Raw genomic sequence first — 23,503 nt, forward strand, 5'->3', positions numbered from 1 at the left:
TACTCACAAAGAACTATAACCTCAAACCACAAACTCATTTGCATAACAAATCACAACAAATTTCACATAAACCTTTTGTTTAATAAATAGAGCCCCCTGGCTTGGATTTTACATCACACATGCAGACGGAGTCCCCTGGGCCCACAGGTGGCAAGAAGGATGTATGCTCCGCCTGCAGGTCAGGCCTAGAGAGCAGAGACACCATGCGGCGCTAGGTAACTAGAAGCAGAGGAGAGGAAGATGTCGAGGCCCACGCAACCACCACCCATTCCTTCACTGTCAGGCTGCCGGACCAGCGGAAAGCTGCGATCCCTTCAGAGAAGCAAGAGGTAGGTCCCTCCCTAATCATAGCGATTGGGTTCTCCCACTGTTAACAATTGGCAAAGGGCATAGTACAGAGGACACCAACGGACACACAGGGACTACGGGAGCAGCAGAGAGGATGCCACGCAGTGCTGTTTCTTCAGTGATCAGACACACCCGCCTCCTGGCTGGCCTAGTCCAAAAACTTCCTGTTGGTATTAGCACCAAACAACGCTCCGCGCACTTCGGGCATCATCTGCGAAGAAGTAACGTCATTAGCAAATAAGTGTAGTCGACTGGGAAACCTGGGAAGAACAGCACCTAAAAAAAGTTTCCTGAGTGTGTTGGGGTGACCCTGGTGGTAACTTTACACAGGCTTCAGGGTGCAGTTCCGTGCTACGTCATCTGTACAGTGCAGCGTGCACTCAGCACCCCGAGCCACATGTCCTCTGTCACCACAGACGGCACGTCGTGACCCTCCACCGCTGGGAAGGGGCCACCAGGCTAAGGGACAATGAAAAAACACTAAGAACCGAAGGCGTTGCTATCTAAGGCTCCTGCTGTGAACTGTGACGTTGGGAGAAGTGTCCACCCACAGTTCTGTTGCCTTGTCTTCACCTTTTGGGCCACCTGCAGTCTCCTCCACAAATACTCATCAACACCCAGGGACCACGCAAAAAGCTGGGGGCGCAAGTTGGGCTGAGGGGCTCCTTGCGGCAACTGAAAATCCCTTAGGATCTAACCCCAACCTGCTAAGGCTGGGTGCTCAGCAGAGCCATGAGCCCCTAAGTGGTCTTGTGTGCCTGAAATGTGGCCAGTGCAGCCATGGAACTGAACTGTTAATTTTGCTTAACTTTAATATCCAAAAAAAGAAAGAAAAAATATCCATTTGCAGCAGTTGGCTGTGCTGAGCCACAGCGCTGTCGTGGGCAGGTTGCAAGGTGATGCTCCCCTTCGAAGTGTGCCAGACCGCCTCCGCGGGGCGACGCCGAGCACTTTGAAACCGCGTCTTCCTGCTGTCTCCAGAGCATTCCCTTGTGCAGACGCGGGCACTGGGGAGCCAGCAGCCCCACAGTAATCTCTTTAAACACAGTCTACTTCAGTTCCCATCGTTCTTGATAGACAAAGAACTTCGGTCAGCATCCACTTGCAGTAAGTGCATACATTAAAACCCTGATAAACAAAACCCCTGTTCTGACCCCAAATCCTCCCTCCTGTAAATCAGGGTTCCCAATTCCCAGGCTGTGAGCAAAGCTTGCCTGAGAGTCACCTCCTGTCCCCCCATCACCCCTCACCTTCCACAAACCCGGTCTTTGGTGCCAAAAAGGTTGGGGACTGTTGCTACCACTGAATGGTGATCCCATACTTTTTAAGGAAAAGTCAGAAACTGGGGACGGAGAGCCACACATTCCGAACAGCAGGGACTGCCCACTCCCAAGCCTCCACTCGCCTGCTGAGCGATGAGGTCCAGCCGGCTCTCCAGGGTGTTGGAGACCTTGATTTTACGGTCCCCATTGTAGATCTCAACTCCACCAGCACTGCAAAGAATAGAGAAACGACCATTTTCACGGGTCTGAGGCAGACAGACACACAGCACAATTACTCCACTCTTTTGGAGGAGAGTTTTGGGGTGTGGAATGTCTCAATACCACAAGGGGCCAGTGAACATAAGCAAAAGCTTGGAATAAAAAAAGTCTCTTCAAGCTTGAAGGGGTGGAGCTGGTGGTAACCGTGGCTCACCAGGGACTGTCGGAATGCACCTCTAACCTGCAGTATCAGAAGGTGGACACTTTAGTCCCACGTTGCAAATGCATCAGGGCACGGTCGTGCTGATGACCAGGAGTATTGACACAGTGAAGTCCTGTGTCACATACAAGTCCACACTGGGGGAGTCCTGCCTCAGCCACACCTCACTCCTGTCACTGCTCCCGTTCCTCAGAACTCAACGGGGATGGGTCAAGGGTCAAATCTGATCACACGGACCCTGGGGAAATGGAATTCGTGCGCTACACCAGAACTTTACCTTATCAAGTAGTTCTTGACAGCAGGCTGTGGGACAAAAGCTGGGAAAAGCCTTGCAGATTTTCTTTGGCGAACTTTAATGGACAGTGACCCCAGTATTTTCTTCCTTCACCCTCCCTCCCTGCCAGTCCTTTGTTCCACCTATCTGTGGTTTCTGTGAACAGACTCTGCTGTCCCCAAGGGTATGGTGTTTAGTTCTCTGCTGAAAATCTGGAGCTGCTGTCCACGCAGAGTGGGCAGCAAGGGAAGAACGAGACTCCCGCACGCAGGTCTCCTGAGCACCTACTGGGCGTCCTCACAGCATAAGACAGGCTTACATAGAGTTTATAAAGTGACAAAGCTACTGAGTGAAATGGCGATATTTAAAACTACTTTAAATCTGCATTAGAGTAAGCCCCCAGGCCCTCCTCTGAAATTCTGAAAGCTCCAAAAACAAAACAATTTAATTTGTGTGACAAAGAAGCCTGTCTGCCCTGTCACCTGGCTGGGCATGAGCCCGCACTCCGTTTGTCCCTTGTAGCAGGAGGGTCCCTTATGCTCAGGCCCTGCTCGGGGGTGTTATATAACGGGAACAGTGGTCTTGACTCACACCCCTTCTCTACCAGAGCCCCACTCAGCACTCTATCTGCCTGGCGGCCACAGCACTAACAGTATCCTGGGAGGAGGAGGAAGAACAGTGAGCCCTGAGCCCACACCAGGCATGCAGGAGGGGCCACAGACATCAAGTCATCTGAGAGGCAGGTGTCATCCCCTGGATGGACAGAGCAGATCAAGGCTCCATGAGACCACACAATGGGTCAAGGACACCTCACTGGCACATGGCAGTGTCAAACCCACACCTGGCAGTAAGGCTCAAGCCCATCCTGCGCGCCTCCTGGTGGGCAGAGCTCTTCAACAGTCACCTAGTCCCTCCCTCTGCTCCCTCATGACACAGTAAGCACGGGTGTGGACCCACTTCAGATGGGGTGTAGCCCCATCCCGCGGTCCGCAGCAGGTCTGAAAGCACCGAGTATGCGGCTCCCAGCTCCGCCCTGCGTCCCAGGACCTGCACCGCTGGCACTCACGGTGGGTGTGTGGGGGAGAGAGGTCCCTCCACCTGCAGTGAGCAGAAAGGCCATGGTGTCTGCCAGGCGGTGTCCGGGGACCCTCACCATCAGTCACACATGACCGCGTCCTGCTTCTGGGGGCCCCTCGGTGGGAGACTACACTGCTCCGCACACAACAGGGTCTGGGCCCGGCTTTGCGTCCTGGTCAAGACCGGTGCTGCTTCTCCACAGAAGGAACCAAAGGGCCCTTTGAAGCTGGACTTGGCAAACAGTGTCCCCTAGGTCAGGAGGACAAGCACACGGGGCCTGGCAGAGACCAAGGTGCCCTGGAGAACACGCCCTCCATGAAGGTCCAGGTGAGGGCTGGACTCGCAGCAAGAGGCAGACATGAAAAGCAGGAAGGCTCCTTACGTCTCCTCGGGCAGGTAGGCCTCCTGGTCAATCTGGACGTCAGCATCTTTCTTGGTGGCAATTTTGTACATGGGGATGGCTTTCTGCACAGCAGCCTGGAAACAGAAGATAACCGGTCTTAGCATAAACCATGAAGCAGGTATTCAAGAGTAAAATCCTACACTGTGCAGGAGTTCTGTATTTCAGGGAAGAGAATAGAGAATAGAATGTGAAATGGCACAGCTGCTGTAGAAGAGTGTGGCAGTTCTGCCAACGACTGGACGTAGTTAGTAGGTGGCCCCACAGTGCTACATCTGGGCCACCCAAACGAGTCACAGCAAAGGCCCCAACAGGGACTCACACCCCCACATGCACAGTGCTGGTCACAGTGGCTGAAAAGCAGAAACGGCTCGGGTGTCTGTTGACAGATGACTAGATGAGCCGAGTGTGGTGGGTGCGCATGACGGAGCCTGATCAAGGGGGTTCAGACACCTGCTGGGCACAGGGTGAACCACGGAGACTCCGCTGCACGAACTGAGCCAGACACAAAAGGACAAACATTGTGTGATTCTCCAGCCGGAGGCAGTGACAGTAGTGAAATCCACAGAGACAGACGGGTGGGGGGCTGGGCAGTGAGTGTTTAATGGGGACTGACTTTCAGTTCAGGGAGGTGAAACTCTGGAGGAGACGGTGGTGATGGTTTCACAGCAATGCGTGCATTTAAAGCAACTATATGTTCAAAATTGTCAACTTTTTATTATGTAGTTTATACCAGTTTTCTTATACATGAAAGTGAGCTTTTAAGTACAGTATTGCAATTAGTGCGATAAAACCCCCAACAGTGGAAAGTCTGGTCTCTGAACAACAGTGTGAGCACTTCAGGATTGCGCTGGCCAAAAAGCCTGTTTTGTTTTTCCCATAAAAGGCACATTTTTCATTTTCACCCATAACTTTACTTATTCAGGTATGTTGAGTCTGTTGGCTGTCTCCCGCTACTGGCTTCTGGTGGGCAGAGGCCAGGGGTGCTGTTAAGCACCCTCCAGTGCAGAAGACAGCCCACAGCAAAGAGTTATTTGGCCACAATGTCAATAGCACCAAGAAACTCCACAAACCACTTTTTTCACATTTGATCAGTCACGGCACCTTCTCCACACACTGCTCAAATCTTTCTTTGCATTTCAGTTGCATTTTTACATCTCTGGAAATAACAAAGCATAACACGCCAAAAATGTTGCATATTCCATCTTCCATGTTAAAATGGCTGCACAAAAGTTCACCCATTTTGGTGACTTTATTTTTTAAAAAAAATTCATCTGTTTTGATAAGTTTTTTTAAATGCACGCTGATATGACAGCTGTCACAATACAATCTAACGACATTGTTTCAAATGAAGTTAAAGACAACTAAGCACTACTAGAGCCATCATACAGAAAAAAAATACAACAGACTTTTTGTCCAACCCAACGCAAATGTAAATAACTTGGGATGTTTTCCTCTGACAGTGTCGGCAATTCAGCAGATCTGTGCATTTCTTCCATCTTCCCTCCCCTCAAATCTGATGCAGCGCCACCCTGGAGAGCTACTCAGGGCACTGAAACTGTCCACCTCGAGAAGAAACTTGCAGACACCCAGTGACACCCCCCAGGAAAGGCCAGCAGGCAGCGTGGACCTGTCACCACAGCGCGAGGAGCACCCGGTGACCTGGTGCGTCTGCTTCCCTGCTGCACGGGCTCACAGACGAGGCTGTGGACCCATGTCACCAACACAGTTCAGAAACCACAACCATGGTGCCCTAACCTACTGTGCAGGCTAAGGGGCTCGCACACCTAGGCCATCTGGCCCGTTCCTTTTCTTCCCTAGGAGACCAGTAATTTGGGGAGACAAATCACAGTAAGAATGAAAAGGTGTCATGCAGCGTGAACATACTAATTTATAAGAAAGGGGACAGCTGAGGGACTCGGCACTCACACCCTGACCTGAGAGCAGCTGCACAGAGGGTTTCACGTGAAGGGCCACTCAATGGCACAGACCTCGGCAAGAGCGTCCACTCCGGCCCTGGGGCTCACCGGCCTCAGGCTCCTCAGTGCAGAGCACTGCCCTCCTGCCACAACCCGGGTGCACCCGTCAGGGCCAGCAGCTTGCGCTACAGACCACGGTGCCCTCTCTCCTGGAAAGGGCACGCAGAAGGCCCAGGGCCACGGCTGTGTGTGCTTGCACTGCTGACCAGCCGGTCCTCTCTGGCGCCCAGCACCCCCTCCAGGTAGGGGGTGTCAGGTTGGAGCCAGGCCTCACTGGCCCAAGAGCAACGGGCTGGCCCTGCTCAGTTCTAGTGGGCACGCAGAAAATCGGGGTCTCACTGAGTCCCCGGGAAGGAGGTGGGGGCCAACTCTGAGGGCAGCGTGGCTTCAAGAAAGTCAGAGGCCGAGCTCCCGGGGCCGAGTCGCCACATGTGTCAGCCCCTCTTGTCCCCATGATCACGCTGCCATCTCTTAAGAGCGTGCATCTCATCCCCCTAAAAAAGGGTTCTTTCTCCGAGCTCTTTACCTTGACCAGAGGGAAATCCTGTTTGCGGCAACGAACCACCATCCGGGGCTCCAACAGCTGGTACATCCCCTGCAACACAAGCAGGTGCAGTCAGTGGGAAAACACGTTGTGAAGTCAGGCAGCAGCAAAGCGGACTGCTTTTATGATTCTCCCCTCCGGTTCTGAGAAAACATCTCCCTGTAGATTTCCCCGAAACACAGCGTGTAACAGGAGGATGTGAAAACACGGTCTCGAGGTCATCAAGCACAAAAACGCACCCAAAGCTCAGCTGGCAGAAACAGAATTTCTATGGGAGCTGCACCTCACACCAACTGGGTAATTTAGCAGAAGTAAAATAAGGACTCACAGCCAAGCAGTAAAGGGTTAAAATGTATACAGCCTTTCATCTGAACCCCAATAATCAAAGCAAGTAATATTTTAGCGTTGAAATCAGATTAGGAAAACTGATTAAAAGCTTTAGAACTGAAAGCTGAAGGCTGTAAGCAACTCTGACCCCTGAATTATAAAAAGTAGTAAGGTCATGAAAAAGCGGTAAGCGTGGAGTCTTGTCCAGCCACACGGACAGTCCTGCCTCTTCATGCAGCACACCGTTCTCTGTCAGACAAGGGAAAGAACGAAAGGAAGAAAGATGACGACAGAGGAACAAGGGACCTGTCCTCTAATACAGCTTGTCATTTTTAGAAAACATTTTATTTTCAGAGAGGGGGGAAGGGGAACAGAGAAAGAGAGGAAACACAAATGTACGCAAGAAAAATATTGATTGGTTGCCTCTCACACGCCCCCAGCTGGGGACCTGGCCTGCAACCCAGGCCTGTGCCCTGACTGGGAATCGAACCTGCAACCTTTTGGTTCACAGGTGGGTGCTCAATCCACTGAGCCACACTAGCCAGGACAAGCCTGTCAGTTTTTTAGGCACTGTGGCTATAAACTGGAATAGACCTGGCCTATACAGATACCTGGAGAACCAGTCCATCCAGCAGCACCTGGTACCTGGTTGTATCCTTTACCACCTTGCCGAGTCTCTGTTTTGCTTCATTGAGTAGGTCCTACAATGAGTGGAAAAGAAAGAAGTTATCTCTACACCTGGGTAGTCAGCGTAAAACGCATTGTGAGGCTGGTACCAGCTTGTGCCTTGCATCACAGCTCATAGCCATTTCCATTCAACGGGTCCTCTGAGATGTGTGATGGACCACTCGCGTCCCGAGCGCACGGGTCCCAGGAAGCACCACTGCAGCTCCCCGGAAGCCAGTGTAGAGGAGGGGCCCAGATTATTGGACGTGCACAACTGACCAACACGGTAAATCTGTATGGTGCATCTTCAAAAAGCAAGCTGTTAAGACAGGTATACAAGGTGGTTCTATTTCTTAGAAGATTTTACTTACTTACTCTTGCAGGGAACGGAAAGGAGAAAGAGGGAGAGAAACAAGAGAGAGAGACATCAGTGGGTTGCATCTCACGCCCCACTAACCAGGCACCGAACCTAAAACCCGGGCCTGTGCCCTTCAGCTTTGTGGGATGCCCCGAACAGTGAGCCACGCCACTCAGGGCTCTGACTTCCCATTTTCACTCACGGAAACACCACTCCTAGTTAGCCAGGCCTGAAATTTAGTATTTGGCATTGAAGTTGGAAGAGGGGGAATCAATCGGCAGTCAACCTCTGCAACGTCTTCTGGTAAAACGTGTCAACACCGACACCATGCCAGATTCGTCTAGTGAGAATCGCTATCTTTCAACACTGGTTTGTTTCTTTAGTCATCTAAGAGAATGGTATGGTTTCCATTTATTCAAGTGTTACAGCTTTTCCCATAGAGGTCTTGTCACTTACGTTTATTCCCAAAAACTAAAAATAATTTTCGTAGCTATTATAAAGAGATCTGTTCTGTTTTCTTGCTAATTGGTTACTGTTGGCATGTAGAAAAACTTAATTTCTCTAAGTTCTCTTTGTAGCCTTTCTGTCACTTTCTGAACCAATAACTAGTTCTTACTGTTTTTTGGATGTTGTGTTTTCTGTGTAGACGAACAAATGTGCAAAAACAGTCATTGTTTCTTCCTTTCCCATACTGCCATAACCTTATTTCTCCACTTTACAAGGAACCGAGGGCCCTGCAATAATGGTGAGTAGCAGTGGACTAGCAGCAGGCACCCAGGTTTCGTCCTGAAGGTGACTGACAGCTCTGGGCTTTGTCGACTACGTGCCCCATCTCTGTGGCCTCTGTGCTCTTCCTAGGGCGACAACCCTTCCCAGCGGCTTCCTTGTGTCTAACCTACGCATCTGTCTGCTGACCAAATGCGCTCTCTCTAAAAATCACTGAACTCTTTAATTACCGAACATTAACTAGTAAATTCTCTATAACAGGCAAACGTTTTATAATTTCATAATCAATAGGGGTGAATTACTCACTGTAATAAGGTCATCTCTTGCTCTGAGGACTTTGAGTCTTGCTTGATTCATCAGATTGGACATCTGACTGCAAAGGGTGTGAAAAAATAGTAATGGTGCAACATAAAAATCAAAACCCGTAGAGAAAGAAATGTGTAGCCTCCTTTGTATATACAAACACTTCTCTTTGTACATTCCCCAAAGAGAACTCCACTGAAATATATTTAGGTATTTCTACCACATTCTTCTCAAAGGTAACGAAACATTTACTAAGTGCTTACCAAGAGGCAAGCACTTTCCTATCAGTTATTCCTGTGTAGGCTTCCCACAGACCTCTGAGGCTCCCACTTCCACAGACGAGTAAAGAAGTTGAGCAACGGGCCCCAGGTCAGGCAGGTAGTGAGTGACCAACTTAAGACACGACCCAGACTTGCTTGGCTCCAGAGCACCTGCCCCGTCCTCCTGTCCCACTGACTTTGTGATGCTCCCTTAGTTTAATACTGTGACCAGGACCCACTTACATTTTCTTCTGCTGCTCGATCTGCTTTTCTTTCTTCTCATAATATTCCATAATCTTCAGTCTCTGGGTTTGCACGAGACGACCTTTCTCAATGTTGAACTCTTCTTCTGCCTGCCAGGGATAAAATACAGTTTTATTTTAAGCAGTTGGTGACCAGAGGTACTTGCTCATAATGACTTTATTTTAGACCAAAACCAGGAAATTTATTGTTACTTGTCTTTAAAGATTACCTAGTTTACTCAAAAGGGAAGAACAGTTATTTTCATCATAAATAATGAATGAGAAGACTGAAAATTTGATCAAGGATCATCATACCCAGAAACAAAGTTACAAAAGATATAATCAGGTGGAATATTTTGTATATAAAAAAATCATTATGCATTCTAAATTTAGTCCATTTTCTTACTCGAGAGCTAATAAAAAGAACACAGAATTTGGGGTTTAGAAAATCTGGGTTACTGCCTCAAGAACAATGTGATTTTCTGTGTATAAACAACGTCAACTGGAAACAGCCACACAATTCCTAAATGCTGACTGTTGCCTTTGTAACGGCAGGAGGTTTCATTTTCTACCCTATGTACTTCCTAGATACCTATTTTTTTGCAACAAGCATCAATGAATGAAAAACAAAACAGCAGAAAAATACTACACTTAATCAACTATCACAATCACAGGTATTAAATGTCTGAATGCTGGATTCCATGAGAAAATCAATTCATTCATTACTTTTTAATTAAAAAAATGTTTCAAGTTTTTGTTTGGAAAATTTTAGATTTACAGAAAAGTTGCAAATTTATGAGACTGTAGTTTCACTGACCGTTTGTAACATCTTATCTACACAATTTGTCAAAACCAAGAAAGCAACACCAGCCCATTACAATGAACCAAAACCCAAATATTATTCCCTTTGTTGCTATCTGATGTCCTTTTCTGTTGCACAGCATGACCCAGGACACCACGTCCGCGGTCACTGCATCTCCTTATATCTCATCGGGCTTGTGACTGTCGCTTCCCTTGTTTCTCACGACCTTGGTAGCTTTGCAGAGCACCAGTATGGTACAGCACATCCCTCAGACTGGGTCTGTCTGATTCTTGTAGTTAATTAGGCTGGTGTTGGGAGAGGAATACCAGGCTGGCAGGAGAATACCACACAGGTGAAGTGTCCTCCTCTGGTCATATTTAGGGGCAACCTGAGCCATTATCCAGATCACTTGGTTAAGTCACCACTTTCCCTTTCCTTAGAAGTTGGTCACCAAGTGCAGCCCACACTCTGGGGAGGATGGCGGCTGGGGGGTTGGTTTAAGCTCCGAGTTCTTGCCGAGGGCGGGTACCTATGTGTGTCTTGTGGGTATCTCCTATATGGACTGTGTCTTTTCTCCCCATCCACTACCTTCCCATTCCGTACCACAATATTTCAGGACACTCACTGGCAATCAGAATGTTAGAAAGGAAAATTTGTTTTTAATGTTAAATATGAGAGATATTCTTATTAATCCTATGCAAAGCATTGTTAAACAATTTTACTAATTACTGTTTATCAAAACAGAACAATATAAAACTTTGTAACTTCTTAAACCTCAAAAATGGAGTCTTACTTTTGCATCTATTTCTTCTGCTTTTTCATTGGCTTCTTGTTCAATAAAAGCCATCATATGCTTAATCTGTAAGGAAAAAGAAAAGATTATTTTACTTTTGAATATAAAAAGAGAAGAAAACGTAACTTTCCTGACTCACTCAACTACTTACTGACTACATATGATGTGCCAGGCTCTGAGAATACGGAAAATCAGTCCCTGTGCTCAGGGACCTACCACCTGGAATGTGCTCCAGCAAATGGCCGAGGTACAATATTCAGTAACACAGGTATCCTCCTCCTGAGGAACTGGGACCTGCCGAGGTCTCCCTCCCACCCTTCAGCCAGCCCCTCTGCCTCCACCCGCTCTGCCCCGGCTGTCACAGAGATGCTGCATTCACTCTTCCAGCTTTCTCACCCCCTACTCCCCACACACGCCCACCTGACTGCTGCCCCTTCCAGCCCACTGCAGTTGCACTCAAGAAATCACAAAAGTCTCCTTGCTCTGGAATCTTGGCCTTACCCTCCTTGAATTTCCAACATCTCTTTTTAAAAAGATTTTATGTATTTATTTTTAGACAGAGGGGAAAGGAAGAATAGAGAGAGGGAGAGAAATACTGATGTGAGAAAGAAACACCCATTGGTTGCCTTTCCCACGTGCCCCGACTGGAGACCGAACCCGCAATCCAGGCCTGCTCCCTGACTGGGAATCGAACCGGCAACCTATCACTTTGCAGCATGGCATCCAAACCACTGGGCAATACTGGCCAGGGCCAGAGCCTATTTTAGAAGTTACACAATACTTACAAAATCTAAAGGCTTGAACTACTTGGGGCACCTACTTGAGGGCTCCATGTACTGAAAGCCCCGTTACCTTGCAGGAAGGACCAGTCCCCACACACCTGTGTGCGTGGGGCCCAGGTGAGAATGCAGCTTCCCCCAAGTTCAGTTTGAAGCCTCAGTGAACTCGGTCTGGAATTTTCAAAGTAGTTTTACTAAATACAGTCATCAAATCAGATGTTTATAAATACTACAATGGCACTAACTTTAACCCAGGTCAAAAAAGCCTGTTTACACTCAACCCCTTAAGAACATTTAACTCCACCCCTAAGGCAGAAGAATTTGACCTTTTAAAAAATACTTTTCTTTTTCCAGCTAACCCACTAATTCTTTGCAGTCAGATCGATTCCTTTGACAATCTGGTGTAATACATGACAAAAAGGCAAATATATCCAAGTGTTTTATACAATGGGAAAGAAGTCAGGGAATCTAGAATTTATTAGGCACAACTATGTGCTTAGCGCTTGGCCTATTCACGGCTGAAAATACAGGAACAAAATCCACTGGTGTCCAGAAGCTTCCGTGTGGTGTGCAAGGTCCTGGCAGATGTCTTCATTCTTTCAATTTTACAGAAAGAAAAAGTTATTATGCCTAGAGCCCAGGGAAATACACTGCGTTACCTTTATACTTCTCCTAGGGAAGCCTGAGTCTTCAATATGTTAGAATAAGGGGGGGAAGACGAAGGAGCAAGAGGAGAACCAGTCCTAATGACCGCACTACCAGAGCACAAGGCAGCATTGTACTTTGACACTTGCCAAGTTTTTCCTGCAGTAAAAATCTGAGCAGCAGTGCTAACTGTTCAAAAAAGTCCACTGCTCTGCCCTGGACGGGTAGCCAGCTGGTTAGAGCTTGTCCCAGTAACCAAGGCTTCAGGTGCAACTGCCAGTCTGTGCACATCCAAGAATCAACCAATGAGTAAATGCTCAGATGAGTGGAACAACCAATTGATGTTTTTTTCTCTCTCCCTGAAATCAATAACTAAAAATTAAAAATGTTAATTCAAAAAGCCCAGTGTTCTGTAAGACTGTTGAAAGCTTTCTTGAAATTCTCCAGAGGCCATTTTTTGTCACCCTTTTTCCTTTGCGATTAGCACAAGAACCCCTGAAATGAAGAAACACCCCACTCTTCTCAGAGCATTTTAGGTTAAGACTAAAATTCAAAGGTATTTGCAAGGAAATGGAAACATCCAAAGGAAAAAACACTGTATTGCTCATCAAAAATATCCATAAGCCAGCGAGTGAGCTTTAGTCACAGAATTTTCCTACTGCCTCTAAAAGAAGGACACTTCGTTCTCCAAGTTAGGCGCAGATTAAACTGCAGCGTTAAACTCCCTCCTTTATAAAACCTATTGGCAACATGACCCCTAAACCCAAGGACCCTGGTTTCAGCATCAATCTCGGCCGGACAAGTTCTGCGGAGAGACTTTGGCAGTTTAACGTTCCTACTGCCGACAGACTTGAAGGTGTAGCTCATTTCTTAAAAAAAAATCAAAGTTGCCCAGGACTGATTGTTCGCTTGCAAAACTGATGTACGTTCACAACCTTCCTAACAATTTTCCCCATAGACCTTGGCTCGTTACTTCGTGCCGAACACTGCCCGGCGCATGCAGTGAAGAGGAGAGCTCAGCGCCGCACAGACTGAATGCACAGCCTCATGAACCGACGCCTCCAAGGTGAAGGCGACAGTCAAGTGCGCGACCTCAGAAAGACACACGCGGGAGCGGCTCTCCGCCCTCGGCATTGTCAGGGTTAAAGCCCGGAGAAGACGGTGTTCTCAGCCTTGCATTCCTCCTGCCATTCCATCCATGTTTGCCACGCTCTGCGCCACCAGGCACAAGGACCCGGGAAACGGGGACCCGAGTGGGGGCCGAGAGGCCACGCAGGCGGCGCGCGAAACTGGGCACCCGTCACAGGAGCAGTGGGGCTCCTCCCGGGTCGGCAGGACTCCCTCCCCCAGACAAGCCGCGAGGTCGCGGGATCCCGGGACCGCGACCGCCCACCCTTCCGGCGCCCGGCTCGGCCCAGCCAGAGAGGGGCGCCACGGCATCGCGAGGCCCACACCCAGCCCCCCACCTGCTTCTGCACATCAGCGTCGCTGAGGGCCATGGCGACGGCGAGGCTCGGCAGGTGCGCGACGAGCTCGAGTTTACGCTTGAAAGAGATGATAGAGGAAAGGAAAGGGAGAAAAAAAGCCAGCGTAGGTTCCGCTTCTGTTTGCTTTATAACCCCAGCTTCCTGTTCCTGTCACGTGACCGCGAAGCTAAGACACGTGAGCACCCTCAGCCAGTGGGAAGGAAGCAGGCTCGGGGAGGACCCGCCCCCCCTCCCCCGGGGTAGGCGCCTGCGCAAGTGCCAGTGCGCGAGTGCCCCTGCGCGAGTCCCTTTACGTGCAAACGATTTGCGCGGTTTTCCTCAACAGCCTCCTTTTCCGTGCAACAGACGGAAGGTCAGGGATTCCGGCATCTTAAGTTAGTAGACCTGTGTGGATTTCTCCAGTCTGAAGCTTAAATATTTTATTTAGACAAATCCAGAATTTAGTGTTTACTGACATGGGCTTAAGGGAAGCAGCAAACTCAATAACTTTTGATTTATTAATAGATTTTATTCTTAGAACAATTTTAAATTTACAAAGACGCAATTGCGCAGAGGGTTATCAGATACTTTTGTCCTTCTCACACAGTTTTCCTTGTCGTTTTCTTGACTGCAAAAAAATAGGTATTTTTTTTCAGTTTCCCAAATTGTTAACTTCTTAGTGCAATACATTTGTTACAGCGAGATCATCAATACTGGTGTATTAACTAACGTCAATGATTTATTTGGGTTTCCTTAGTTTTAACCGCATGCTCTTTTTGGGTCCCAGGGTCCCATCCACGGCACTGCATTTCACTTAGTTGTCACATCTCCCAGGTTTCCTCGCGGCTGTGGCAGTTTCTCGAGGAACTGGAGGATCTGGACAGTTTTGGCGGGTCTGGTGAGGTATGTTGCAGGATGCACCTCGATTGGAAATTTCTCATGATTGGTTGGGAGTTTCGGGTTTTTCGTAGGAATATCGCAGATGTAAAATGCCATTTTTATCAGGTCAGGCCAGAGATTCCTGCTGTCGACATCCTTTTTGGCTCTCGATGTCGACCTTGACCGGCTGGCTAAAGGAGGGTGTCAGGTTCCCCCCACCCACCCGTTCCGTACTGTATACTCTGAGAAGGAATTACTAAGGAGTGGGGAGCTATGCTCCATCTCGCTTGGGGTGCAATAGCTACATAATTTATTTGGAATTCTTCTGAATGGGTCTGTGCATTTTATAACATCATTCCCAGAAACCACTTGGAGGGAATTATTCAGAAAATTAGGGCAGAAATTACTCCAGACGTGTTTGCTTCGAACCCCAATTTTTCTCCCCTAGCTATAAAGGCAAAGACTGGGAAGCTTTATTTTTAGGATAGACTCCCATTAGTAGAACTGTGGGTTAAAGGGTTCACACATACTTAACACTAGGTTTTTATTTTGAAGAAATTTCAAATATAATAAGTTGTAAGAATAGTACAATGAATTCCCATCATCTAGACCTAGATCCACCAATTGTTAATGTATTGCTGTGTTTGCTTTATCACTGTCCAGACAGACAGCCCTCGAGTTACAATGGTTAGACTTAAGATTTAAAAAAATATGTATTGGATTTCAAAGAGGGGAAAAAGACATCGATGTGCTGTCCCACTTACTCATGCATTCATTGGTTGATGCTTGTCTGTGCCCTGACCTGGGATGGAACCCGCAACCTCCGTGTATCAGGACGACACTCTGACCAACTGAGCTCCCCAGCCGGGGCTGGACTTAAGATTTTCTTTTTTAACTTTACAGTAAGGTGAAAAAATGTGCTTTCAGTACAAACTGTACTTTTTGAATTTTGATCTTTCCCAGTCTAGCCATATGCAATACGTGGTCTGTACTCTCTAGTGATGCTGGGCAGTGGCAGCGAGTCACGCCTCTGTCAGCTGTGAGATCGTTAGGGTAAACAATCGATTCTCTACGGTATACCGCGCTGTGAGCATTTTTGGATGTTACTTTAGCCTCAAATGTATACAAAATCTCCCTCCATGTCTCCTGCTTCCAGTGAGAAGAGGAAGGGCAATTACTCTTTGAGATGAAACTCAAGATAATTGCCCATTCGAGGTACACTAGCCTAAGCTATGACGTTTGGTGGGTTAGATGTAGTACAATAAATGCATTTTCAACTTATGATGGGTTTATCAAAATGCAACTCCATCGTAAGTCGAGTAGCATTTGAGTGTATATGCATCTGTATATTATGACTCTAAATAGTTCGGTGTTTAAGAATAAGGGTATACATCAATCAAATTCAGGAAATTTAACAGGTCCATGCTCCCGTTAATCCACATCCCACTAATGTCCTTTGTAGCATTTTTAAAATTCAGAATCTAATTCGAGATCATGTCTTCTTAGTCTCCTTTAATATGGAAGACTTAGTTCCTTGACTTTCTTTCCCGATAGTGACATTTTTGAAGCGTTCCAGACCTCTGAAGGGGCCAGTGTTGTCTGACAGTCTCCTCACACTTAGATGCAGGTTACGCATTCAGAAGGAGTACTGCATGTGTGGCATGTGTCCTCAGTGAAGCACTGGGCGAAGCACCTTTCCGTGGCAATGCTACGCAGTTTTAAGGCTACCACATTGTTTTCCAGCTCTACCAGTGGGTGGCATTCTTTGTGGTTTGACAGATTGGTGCGTGTCCCTGATAAGACTTTTCTTTCAAAGGAGGAGGGTTCAGCCACAGGATGGTAAAACTTCAGGGCAACAGAAACCCACGAAGTGGACCTCATCTGGTTCAGGATTCTCATGAACTAAGCCACGCCAGATGTTCGTTTCTCTCGCCTTGCTAGCGTTTGCGTTAATAACTTCACTCTTCACCATCTCAGAGAGACATTTCCAGGATTATGCCTCCCTGTATCATCCCTAGGTCAGCGTGAGGCGATATCACTCTTTTTTATTACAGACTCTCCTACCATTTATTTTTAAGTATTCTGCAAATAACGGGTTTGGGAGTAAAAGGAACAATCTGATGACACATGTATAATCACTTATGAAATTAATGTTTGGAGCAGATGTGGCACAGTCAAAATCAATGTGCTTTTGTTTTTTTTTGGAAAACTGTGCTAATCTGTATCATTTATTACAATGTTGAGACATTAAAAAAGTACAGTAAAGTACTGTGGAGGAAGAAAAAGGGGTTGTCTAAAAACTAACCTCAGGAAGTGATCTCATCATAAATTCCTAACTGGGCGGGAAATGATGTGTAGTCCCGCCCCCACACATAAAACTTCTTCGCTAAAGGATTATTTTAGCCTCCAGCAAGCCCTGTACATTGTTTCTGTGCATCCACGTGTAAATTCTAACTACCTTCAGAACAAATAATGTTGCCAACCATCCTATAATCCAGTCTCTACCTTGCTTTCTTCCACTATCATGTAGTCTTCCTTTCATTCCCTACTTAATTTTTAAAAAATCCTCACGCAAGGATATATTCATTGGTTTTTGACGAAGAGACACACAACTGCCTAAGAATTTTTAACTGTTCTATAAAGCAGGGATTTTAGGAGAGGTTTGGGAGGATACACTAGATTATTCATCAGCTTTCCAGGAGTGTCCTTTCAAGGTCGTGGTCTCCACTGATTGGCAGGCACGGGGCAGGGGGTGGTTAGTCACGGCATCCGGTCCTGAGGTTAGCTTTGGCAAGGTTTGGATATTACACCCTTTCGACTAAACCCCGCAAAGAAGCTGGGCCGGTAGATCTCCCATAACACAGTCTATTTCATGTCCAACGCTAGGTGCTAAGAACAAAACAGATTACTACTGGCGGCCCCTTTTATCTCCACAGTGTCTCTGCTCAACCACGGTCTCCCCGTCCCCCGCCCCTAGAACGGGCTCTCTACACCACCCCATCCCTACCCCAGAAATCCCAGCTTTGAAGGGCGCTTTCCCAACCACTGGCCGCCAGCTCCGCGGCTCTCCTGACACTTCTCGAATACGCTTGTCTGTGGACACAGAACGTGTTCTGCGGACGCAGCAACGCTCCGTCCGCGGGAGTCTCCAGCTTCTCTGTCGGAACAGCGGTAAAGAACCCACCCACCTTCCAGCCGCCGCCAACCACTTCGGCCAATCCCAGGGGTCATAGAGTTGAGCGACTCCCGGGAAGAGAGGCCGAGAGAGGCCGGCTCTTCCGGGTCACATCTGCGCGAAGAGACCTCCAGGCCTCTATGGCTCGTACTTCCGATCGGGAAACCCCGGCCGCCTTTTCCGGCGTCCCTGGGCGACCCCGCCCGCTGCTACGCCGGCGGTGACGGAATCACGCCGACGGTGACCTAACCCTCCAACATGGCGGCGGCGGTAGATTAGGGCCGCGGGTCGCAGCCGCCCGCGCCGCTGGTGGAAGGACTCTGAGAAACAAGTGCCGCCGCCGCTGCCGCCTCTTCCACCTCCTCTGGGCCAGGGCCAGGTGAGGGGATTGGGGTTCCGGGCGCGCGCAGCGGGCTTTCGCCCAGCTTCGCCGGCGGCTTTCACGGGGTGGGAAGGTGTCTGGAGACGGTGCGGGACCGCCGGCGGCTCAGCGGTTCCGAGGACGCGGGAGTGTCCATGGGTGTCGCCCGAGCGTTCTCGAAGCTGGACTTGTCCGGCCAGGTCTCTCCGCGGTCGCGCGCGGAGCGGGGCTTCCTGAGCGGGTGGCGGGTGGCGACCGGCGGGGGGCCCTCACCCCGAAACGCGGCTCTTCTGTCAGAAGCAGGAGTTCGTTCAGAGCGGTTCCGGGTCAGCTTTGCCGGCCCTAGTCGTTGGAGTCGTTTATCCTCTCCGCACTGACGTGCTGACACCGACGATGAGGACAGTGATGATAATGATTGTTGTTACACACTACCCCGGGTCCACGCCTCCTAGCCGTCTGTTGCTCGCCGCTCCACGGGAACTCTCCGCTCCTCTCCCGCTTAGGCTTCCGAGCCGAGGCTGGGACCTCGGGTGAGACCGGACAGCCTGGCCCGCTGTCTCCAGCCTTGGCTGCTCCCGCAAGAGCGCGCGTTTCCCGCTGCGGACCTGGCTGTCTCCGCCTGGAGGCCATAAACCTCCCCTTCGGGTTGTCGAGCAAATCAGCCTGGAAGCCGGAGTGCGGTCGTCGATGAGGCTCCCCGGAGGTTGGTGGAGGTTGCTCGTGAGCCGGCACGTTCTCTCTGCCCCAACTCGTCCTGCGGCCACACCCTCGTCGTGCCTCTTCTCTGGTTTCCCGGAAAACTGAGCAAAGGCTGGTGGAGGCGGGGCCGCGGAGCCACTGCGCACGTACACCTGCAAAGGGGAACCGGTCCAGCCTGATGAAACAGCCTCCCTGTGATGATATGCTTCCAGGGGTTTGCAGATTCTTCTACTCTGTTCGGTCGCATGCTGCCCCCAGCATTCCCCCCGCCCACCCAAATGACTTGTTGTCTTTCGGAGGGTTGTACCCTGATAACTGAATTCTGTGCGAAGCTTTGTGAGGCTGAGTCCAGCCAGTTCAGTCCAGACAAGATGAGCTTACCAGCATGTGGGTTAATATTTACCAAATAACCAGACGGTGATTTACAGCAGTGATAGTCATTGCCCTAAAAAAATGTGTTTCTTGCCCAATAACGTAGACCTACAAAACAAATTTTAGTTATTTGGTTTTTTATTCCTCATCCGAGGATATGTTTATTGATTTTTTTTTTTTTAAGAGAAAGAGAAACATCGATCAGTTGCCTCCTGTACACGCAGGACCAGGGATCCAGCCCACACCCCGGGCTTCCCGCTGACCGGAATCGAACCCCTCAGCCCACTGACCCACCTGGCCAGGGCACAAAACAAGTTTTAAACAATCATTAACTACTGCTGTTCTGTTTTTATCACTGTTTTTTAAACATGACTTTGATTTATATCTTATTCCAAGTAATTGGTGACTAAGAGTTCCAAGAGTTTTGACAACTCTTAAAAAGAGTTGTCAAAACTATTTTTTAACAGCTTTATTGAGATATAATTAACATACAGAACTTACCAGTTGCACAATTTAGTGGTTTTTAGTACTTTCCCTGTGTGCACAACCATCGCCACCCCAAAGGGAAACCCAGCCCCCTTAGCAGCCCTTCTTGACCCCCCAGTCTCCCTACTTCCGGGCCTGGGCAGCCACTGTATTACCCCATCTCAGTAGAGTCTCTGATTCTGGACAGACGTTTCGCATAAAGGGAATTATATCACATGTGGACTTTGTGATTTTTTTACTTAGCATAATTTTTTAAAGACTTTATTTTTATTTATTTTTACAGAGGGGAAGGGAGGGAGAGAGAAAGGGAGAGAAACATCTGTTGGCTGCCTCTCACTCGCCCCCAACCAGGGACCTGACCCAGGCGTGTGCGCGGTGGCCCAGGGCCTCAGCGCAGCGTTCTCAGGGCTCCACCGGGCTGTGGCGCGTGTCTGCACTTCGTCTCGTTTCATGGCCACATGCTCTTCCACTGTATGAAGCTGCTCCGTTTTTGTATCCATCAGTTGATGGGAAGTAATTTCCGTGCTTTGGCTGTTACACATACAGTGCTGCTGTGATCACTCACGTGCAGGTGTTTGTGTAGACAGGTGCTTTCCTTTCTCGCTGGCCCAGACCTGGGAGTGTAACAGTAGCTGAACTGGGCCTCCCTGTGACACCAGCTGTCGGCAAACGTCCGGGAGCCCCAGGGATTCACTGTGAAAGTCAGTCTGCGTGTGTCTGTGGGGAGAGTGAGTGCCAGCTGATGAGAGAGCATTTCGGGCAGCTTTATTTATTTATTGGTTGATCGATTGATTTTTAAATTTTTATGAGTTTATTTGAGGCAAATTGACAACAATTGTGGGGAAGCCAAAATCTCAACAGATTGAGAAACTGCTCCCTGGCAACTCTTTAGGTTTTATTTTTAGAGAGACGGGAAGGGAAGGAGAGAGAGGGGGAGAGAAACATCATGTGCAAGAAAGACGTCAGTTGATTGGTTCCCTCTCGCACACCCCCAAGTGGGGACCTGCCCTGCAACCCAAGTATGTGCTCTGTCGGAAATCGAACCCGGGGCGTTCACAGGCCGCGCTGCAGTCCGCTGCACTCCACCAGCCAGGGCTGAACTGCAGGGTTTCAAATCGGCGTGTTTGAGTTGGAAAGGGATGGCCTGCATTAGAATAGGTAGAGCCTGGTGAGCTTTAAAAATGACAGCTTGCTCAGTTGCATTTCTCAGCTGGGGGGAGTGGATTGTAATTTCACAATTTTCATTAGGATTATTTAACTTTACTTTAATTTTGAAGAAAGTCTTAGAATTCTGTAGGAGATAATAAAGCATGGATTAAAAAAATAGTTATTGGATTTATGTTAATTTGTGGAACTTCAAAAAAAGTTCCCTATTCAGACCACCATTGAGTTTTGAGACTAGAGGTCTGGTAACCACACTACTTTGTTAATGTTTAAAATTACAAGTTTTGATTTGTGGCTGAGATATCTGGATTTTTATTTCTCTCTTTGCAAACCAGGGTTATAGATCAGTTCAACTCCATATTGCTGGAGTAGTAAATAATCTTGTTACATTATAACTTTATTATAGTGGAAAGAAATGGCCTAAAAACAAAGAGCTTCCTGAATTAATTTAATTAAACATGTTAAATTGTAATGTGTTTCTGTTATGGTCCTAAGGGGTAGGTAAGGAATATAATATAGGTATGACATTCTGTTATTTTATTTATTTATTTTATCTTTATTGTATTTTTTACCATTACCATGACATTCTAAATTAGTATGTCTGAGGTAGGTGGTATAAATCACTATATATATATATTTTTTTTTAATAACATATTTTTTTAATTCTCAAGTGAGGATATATTTATTGATTTTAGAGAGGAGGTTGGGGGCGGGGAGAGAGAAACATCGATCAGTTGCCTTCTTGTGCACACCTGGACCAGGAATGGAACACACAGCCTAGGCGTGTGCCCTGACCTGGAATGGAACCTGTGACTTCTCGGTCCACTGGACCGACGACACTCCACCCAACCAGGGCAATTCTTAGACTTTTTAAAGCTTACATTTTGACGCTAAGTTGCTCTGTTCCCCCCCCTTCTGTTTTGGAACTTTTCTACATAATTTATCCCTTGCTCTGTGTTTCTTTATATCTCATTGGCTTTTTCTCAACTAATTGTAAAAATGCTTAAGTCTCTATAATTGGGTACAGAAACAGAACAGAGCAGAGGAGCAGCCCCTTTGCTCCTCTCTCGCCTCTTCCATTTCTTCCCTGCAAACCTAGCTCTGTCTTTGAAAGAGTAGACCTACTTTCCCACTCACCCAGAGCTCTGCAGCCATGAGTGGGACCCTGGCACTTTCCCTCTTGGATGTTCCACCCACATGCTGGCCCCCTGCCTGACTCCCGGCACACTCCATCCTGGTCTTCTCCCAGCTCTCGGCTGCCACTGTCCTCTGCCAGCTCACCTTTTGGCCACCCCTGAAATGTTAGTGTTGCCCTGAGTTCTGATTGTATTTCTTTTTCATATCATGTGTCCTTCTGAGAAATAAATACTCCTCTGCCTCTTACTCTAGTGGTCGTGTTTGGGATGGGGATGAGGGGTATAGAGTTCTTCCCTCCCAGCCCATCACTGAGAGTCATTGATACAAATAAGATTGAAGATTTACTGAGCTTTATTTTCTATACTTTGTAATCTGAAAACAGTAGGTTTCCTGTGTTTTCAAACTCTGTAGCCCCTTTCCCTACTCCCTGCGATGTTGGCGCCCTTCCCATCCTTCCCGCTGCCTCATGTGGGTACAGCTTTGTGTCTCCAGTCTAGACCTCTTTCTGCATTTAAGCCCTGAGTATCCAACTAGTGGTTGTACATCTCCACCTGGACAACTCACAGGCATTCTAAAATTCAGCGTGCACCAAAGTGAACTTGGTGCCCTTGTCCCTAAACCAGCCCTTCTCCTGTACCATCTGACTTGAGAAATAGGAATGATACCATTTTCCACACAGCTCACTCAGTTAGTGTCTCACTGAGTTAGTTGACACACCTTTGAACTTGGCCTGTTTTCCTGTCCATCACCTTCCCCTTGCTGCTGTTCCTCTCTAGCTCCAGCCTATTTCATTCAGATGTTTCCCATCTTCCTCTACCTTGTGTCCTTGCCTTCCATCTCCATTCCATCTCCCACACCAGCTCCAGAGTGAATTTGTAAAGTACTGTAGGATGTGTTAATATGCTTCTATGGCTTAAAGCCCTTCCGTAATTTCTAAGGGGTTCTGCAGTAGTTTTTGGCCTGTTTACATCATTACCTAATTTGCGAATCAAATGAAAGAAATGGAGTGTTTTTTCTCTCCAGAAAAAAAAAAAAAGGCTCATGCACGTGGACTTTGCACACAGTTTTAGAAGGTTCATTCATGGACACGGCTACAATAACTCCTGGTGTATAGGATCCAACGCAAGCTTCCTAGCCTCCCCTGCCAGACTGGCACAGCAGACGCTGACTTCTGCTTAGGCCTGTTGAGCCCACCCCCTCTGGCGCAGGACACAGCTGTGTCAGACGCTGTGGTTCGCGTGTTGTCCTTGCTGTTCCATACTGTGCCTTTTTCTGTCCTGCTTTACCTCTCACGTCCATCCCTTTCCCACTGCCCTGCTGGTTCGGTTAGTGGATGCCTCTTCACATCCCCACGGGGCTCAGGTTTTACTTAACAAAGCCTTTTCTGATTTCCACTTCCTCTTCCCCTTCCCCAGGGAGGCTTGCCTGTTTCCTCTGCTGGGTTGCTGTCTTCCACTTGGTGCATACTGACTTGTGTCACAGAACTCTGTTGTTCTTGTTTGTTTATATATTTTTGTTTTGTTCTCCTTAATTGAAAACT

The 23,503-nt window shown here is 48.0% G+C and overlaps 2 protein-coding genes across 10 annotated transcripts in view; one reads left to right on the forward strand and one right to left on the reverse strand.

Moving 5' to 3' along the window:
* Window positions 1-60: 60 nt before the first annotated feature.
* ATP6V1E1 (ATPase H+ transporting V1 subunit E1) lies at window positions 61-13,862 on the reverse strand. Of its 2 annotated transcripts, none has more exons than XM_024568117.4 (9): window positions 13,691-13,860; window positions 10,801-10,866; window positions 9,207-9,316; window positions 8,707-8,773; window positions 7,262-7,351; window positions 6,306-6,374; window positions 3,783-3,877; window positions 1,754-1,841; window positions 61-559 (listed from the first exon to the last, which is right to left on the reverse strand). In XM_024568117.4, the coding sequence occupies exons 1-9, from the start codon at window positions 13,721-13,723 to the stop codon at window positions 497-499; spliced, it is 681 nt and encodes a 226-aa protein (XP_024423885.1). In that variant the 5' UTR covers window positions 13,724-13,860; the 3' UTR covers window positions 61-496. The 2 variants fall into 2 exon arrangements, with proteins under 2 accessions (XP_024423885.1, XP_071076291.1); XM_071220190.1 differs by lacking the exon at window positions 61-559 and adding an exon at window positions 577-1,417 and having other exon boundaries at window positions 13,691-13,862.
* Window positions 13,863-14,006: 144 nt separating this feature from the next.
* Window positions 14,007-23,503, forward strand: part of BCL2L13 (BCL2 like 13) — a 49,088-nt gene continuing 39,591 nt past the window's right edge. For 4 of the 8 annotated variants that reach the window (XR_008425955.2, XM_045200443.3, XM_053916810.2 and 1 more), the window contains exon 1: window positions 17,858-18,123. Coding sequence is in view for 1 of the 8 variants with exons in the window: in XM_045200453.3 (XP_045056388.2) it covers window positions 18,793-18,808 (16 nt within the window). In the remaining 7 variants the exon portion in view is untranslated. Of the gene's footprint in view, window positions 14,086-14,524; window positions 14,594-17,857; window positions 18,124-18,156; window positions 18,809-23,503 lie in introns of those variants that run through there. The other 4 variants (XM_045200446.3, XM_045200444.3, XM_045200445.3 and 1 more) reach the window with 4 other exon arrangements.

This window comes from Desmodus rotundus, chromosome 13, assembly GCF_022682495.2.
Source record: "Desmodus rotundus isolate HL8 chromosome 13, HLdesRot8A.1, whole genome shotgun sequence".
Lineage (NCBI taxonomy): Eukaryota > Metazoa > Chordata > Mammalia > Chiroptera > Phyllostomidae > Desmodus > Desmodus rotundus.

Bases quoted from the DNA above. Each gene is read 5' to 3' on its own strand.
- ATP6V1E1 (XM_024568117.4), bottom strand. From the start codon at position 13,723: ATGGCCCTCAGCGACGCTGATGTGCAGAAGCAG. The intron at 8,774-9,206 runs GTAAGTGGGTCC...CACCCTTTGCAG, and splicing joins ATCGAGCAGCAGAAGAAAAT to TCAGATGTCCAATCTGATGA. The intron at 3,878-6,305 runs GTAAAGAGCTCG...TTCTGTTTCCAG, and splicing joins AGGATTTCCCTCTGGTCAAG to GCTGCTGTGCAGAAAGCCAT.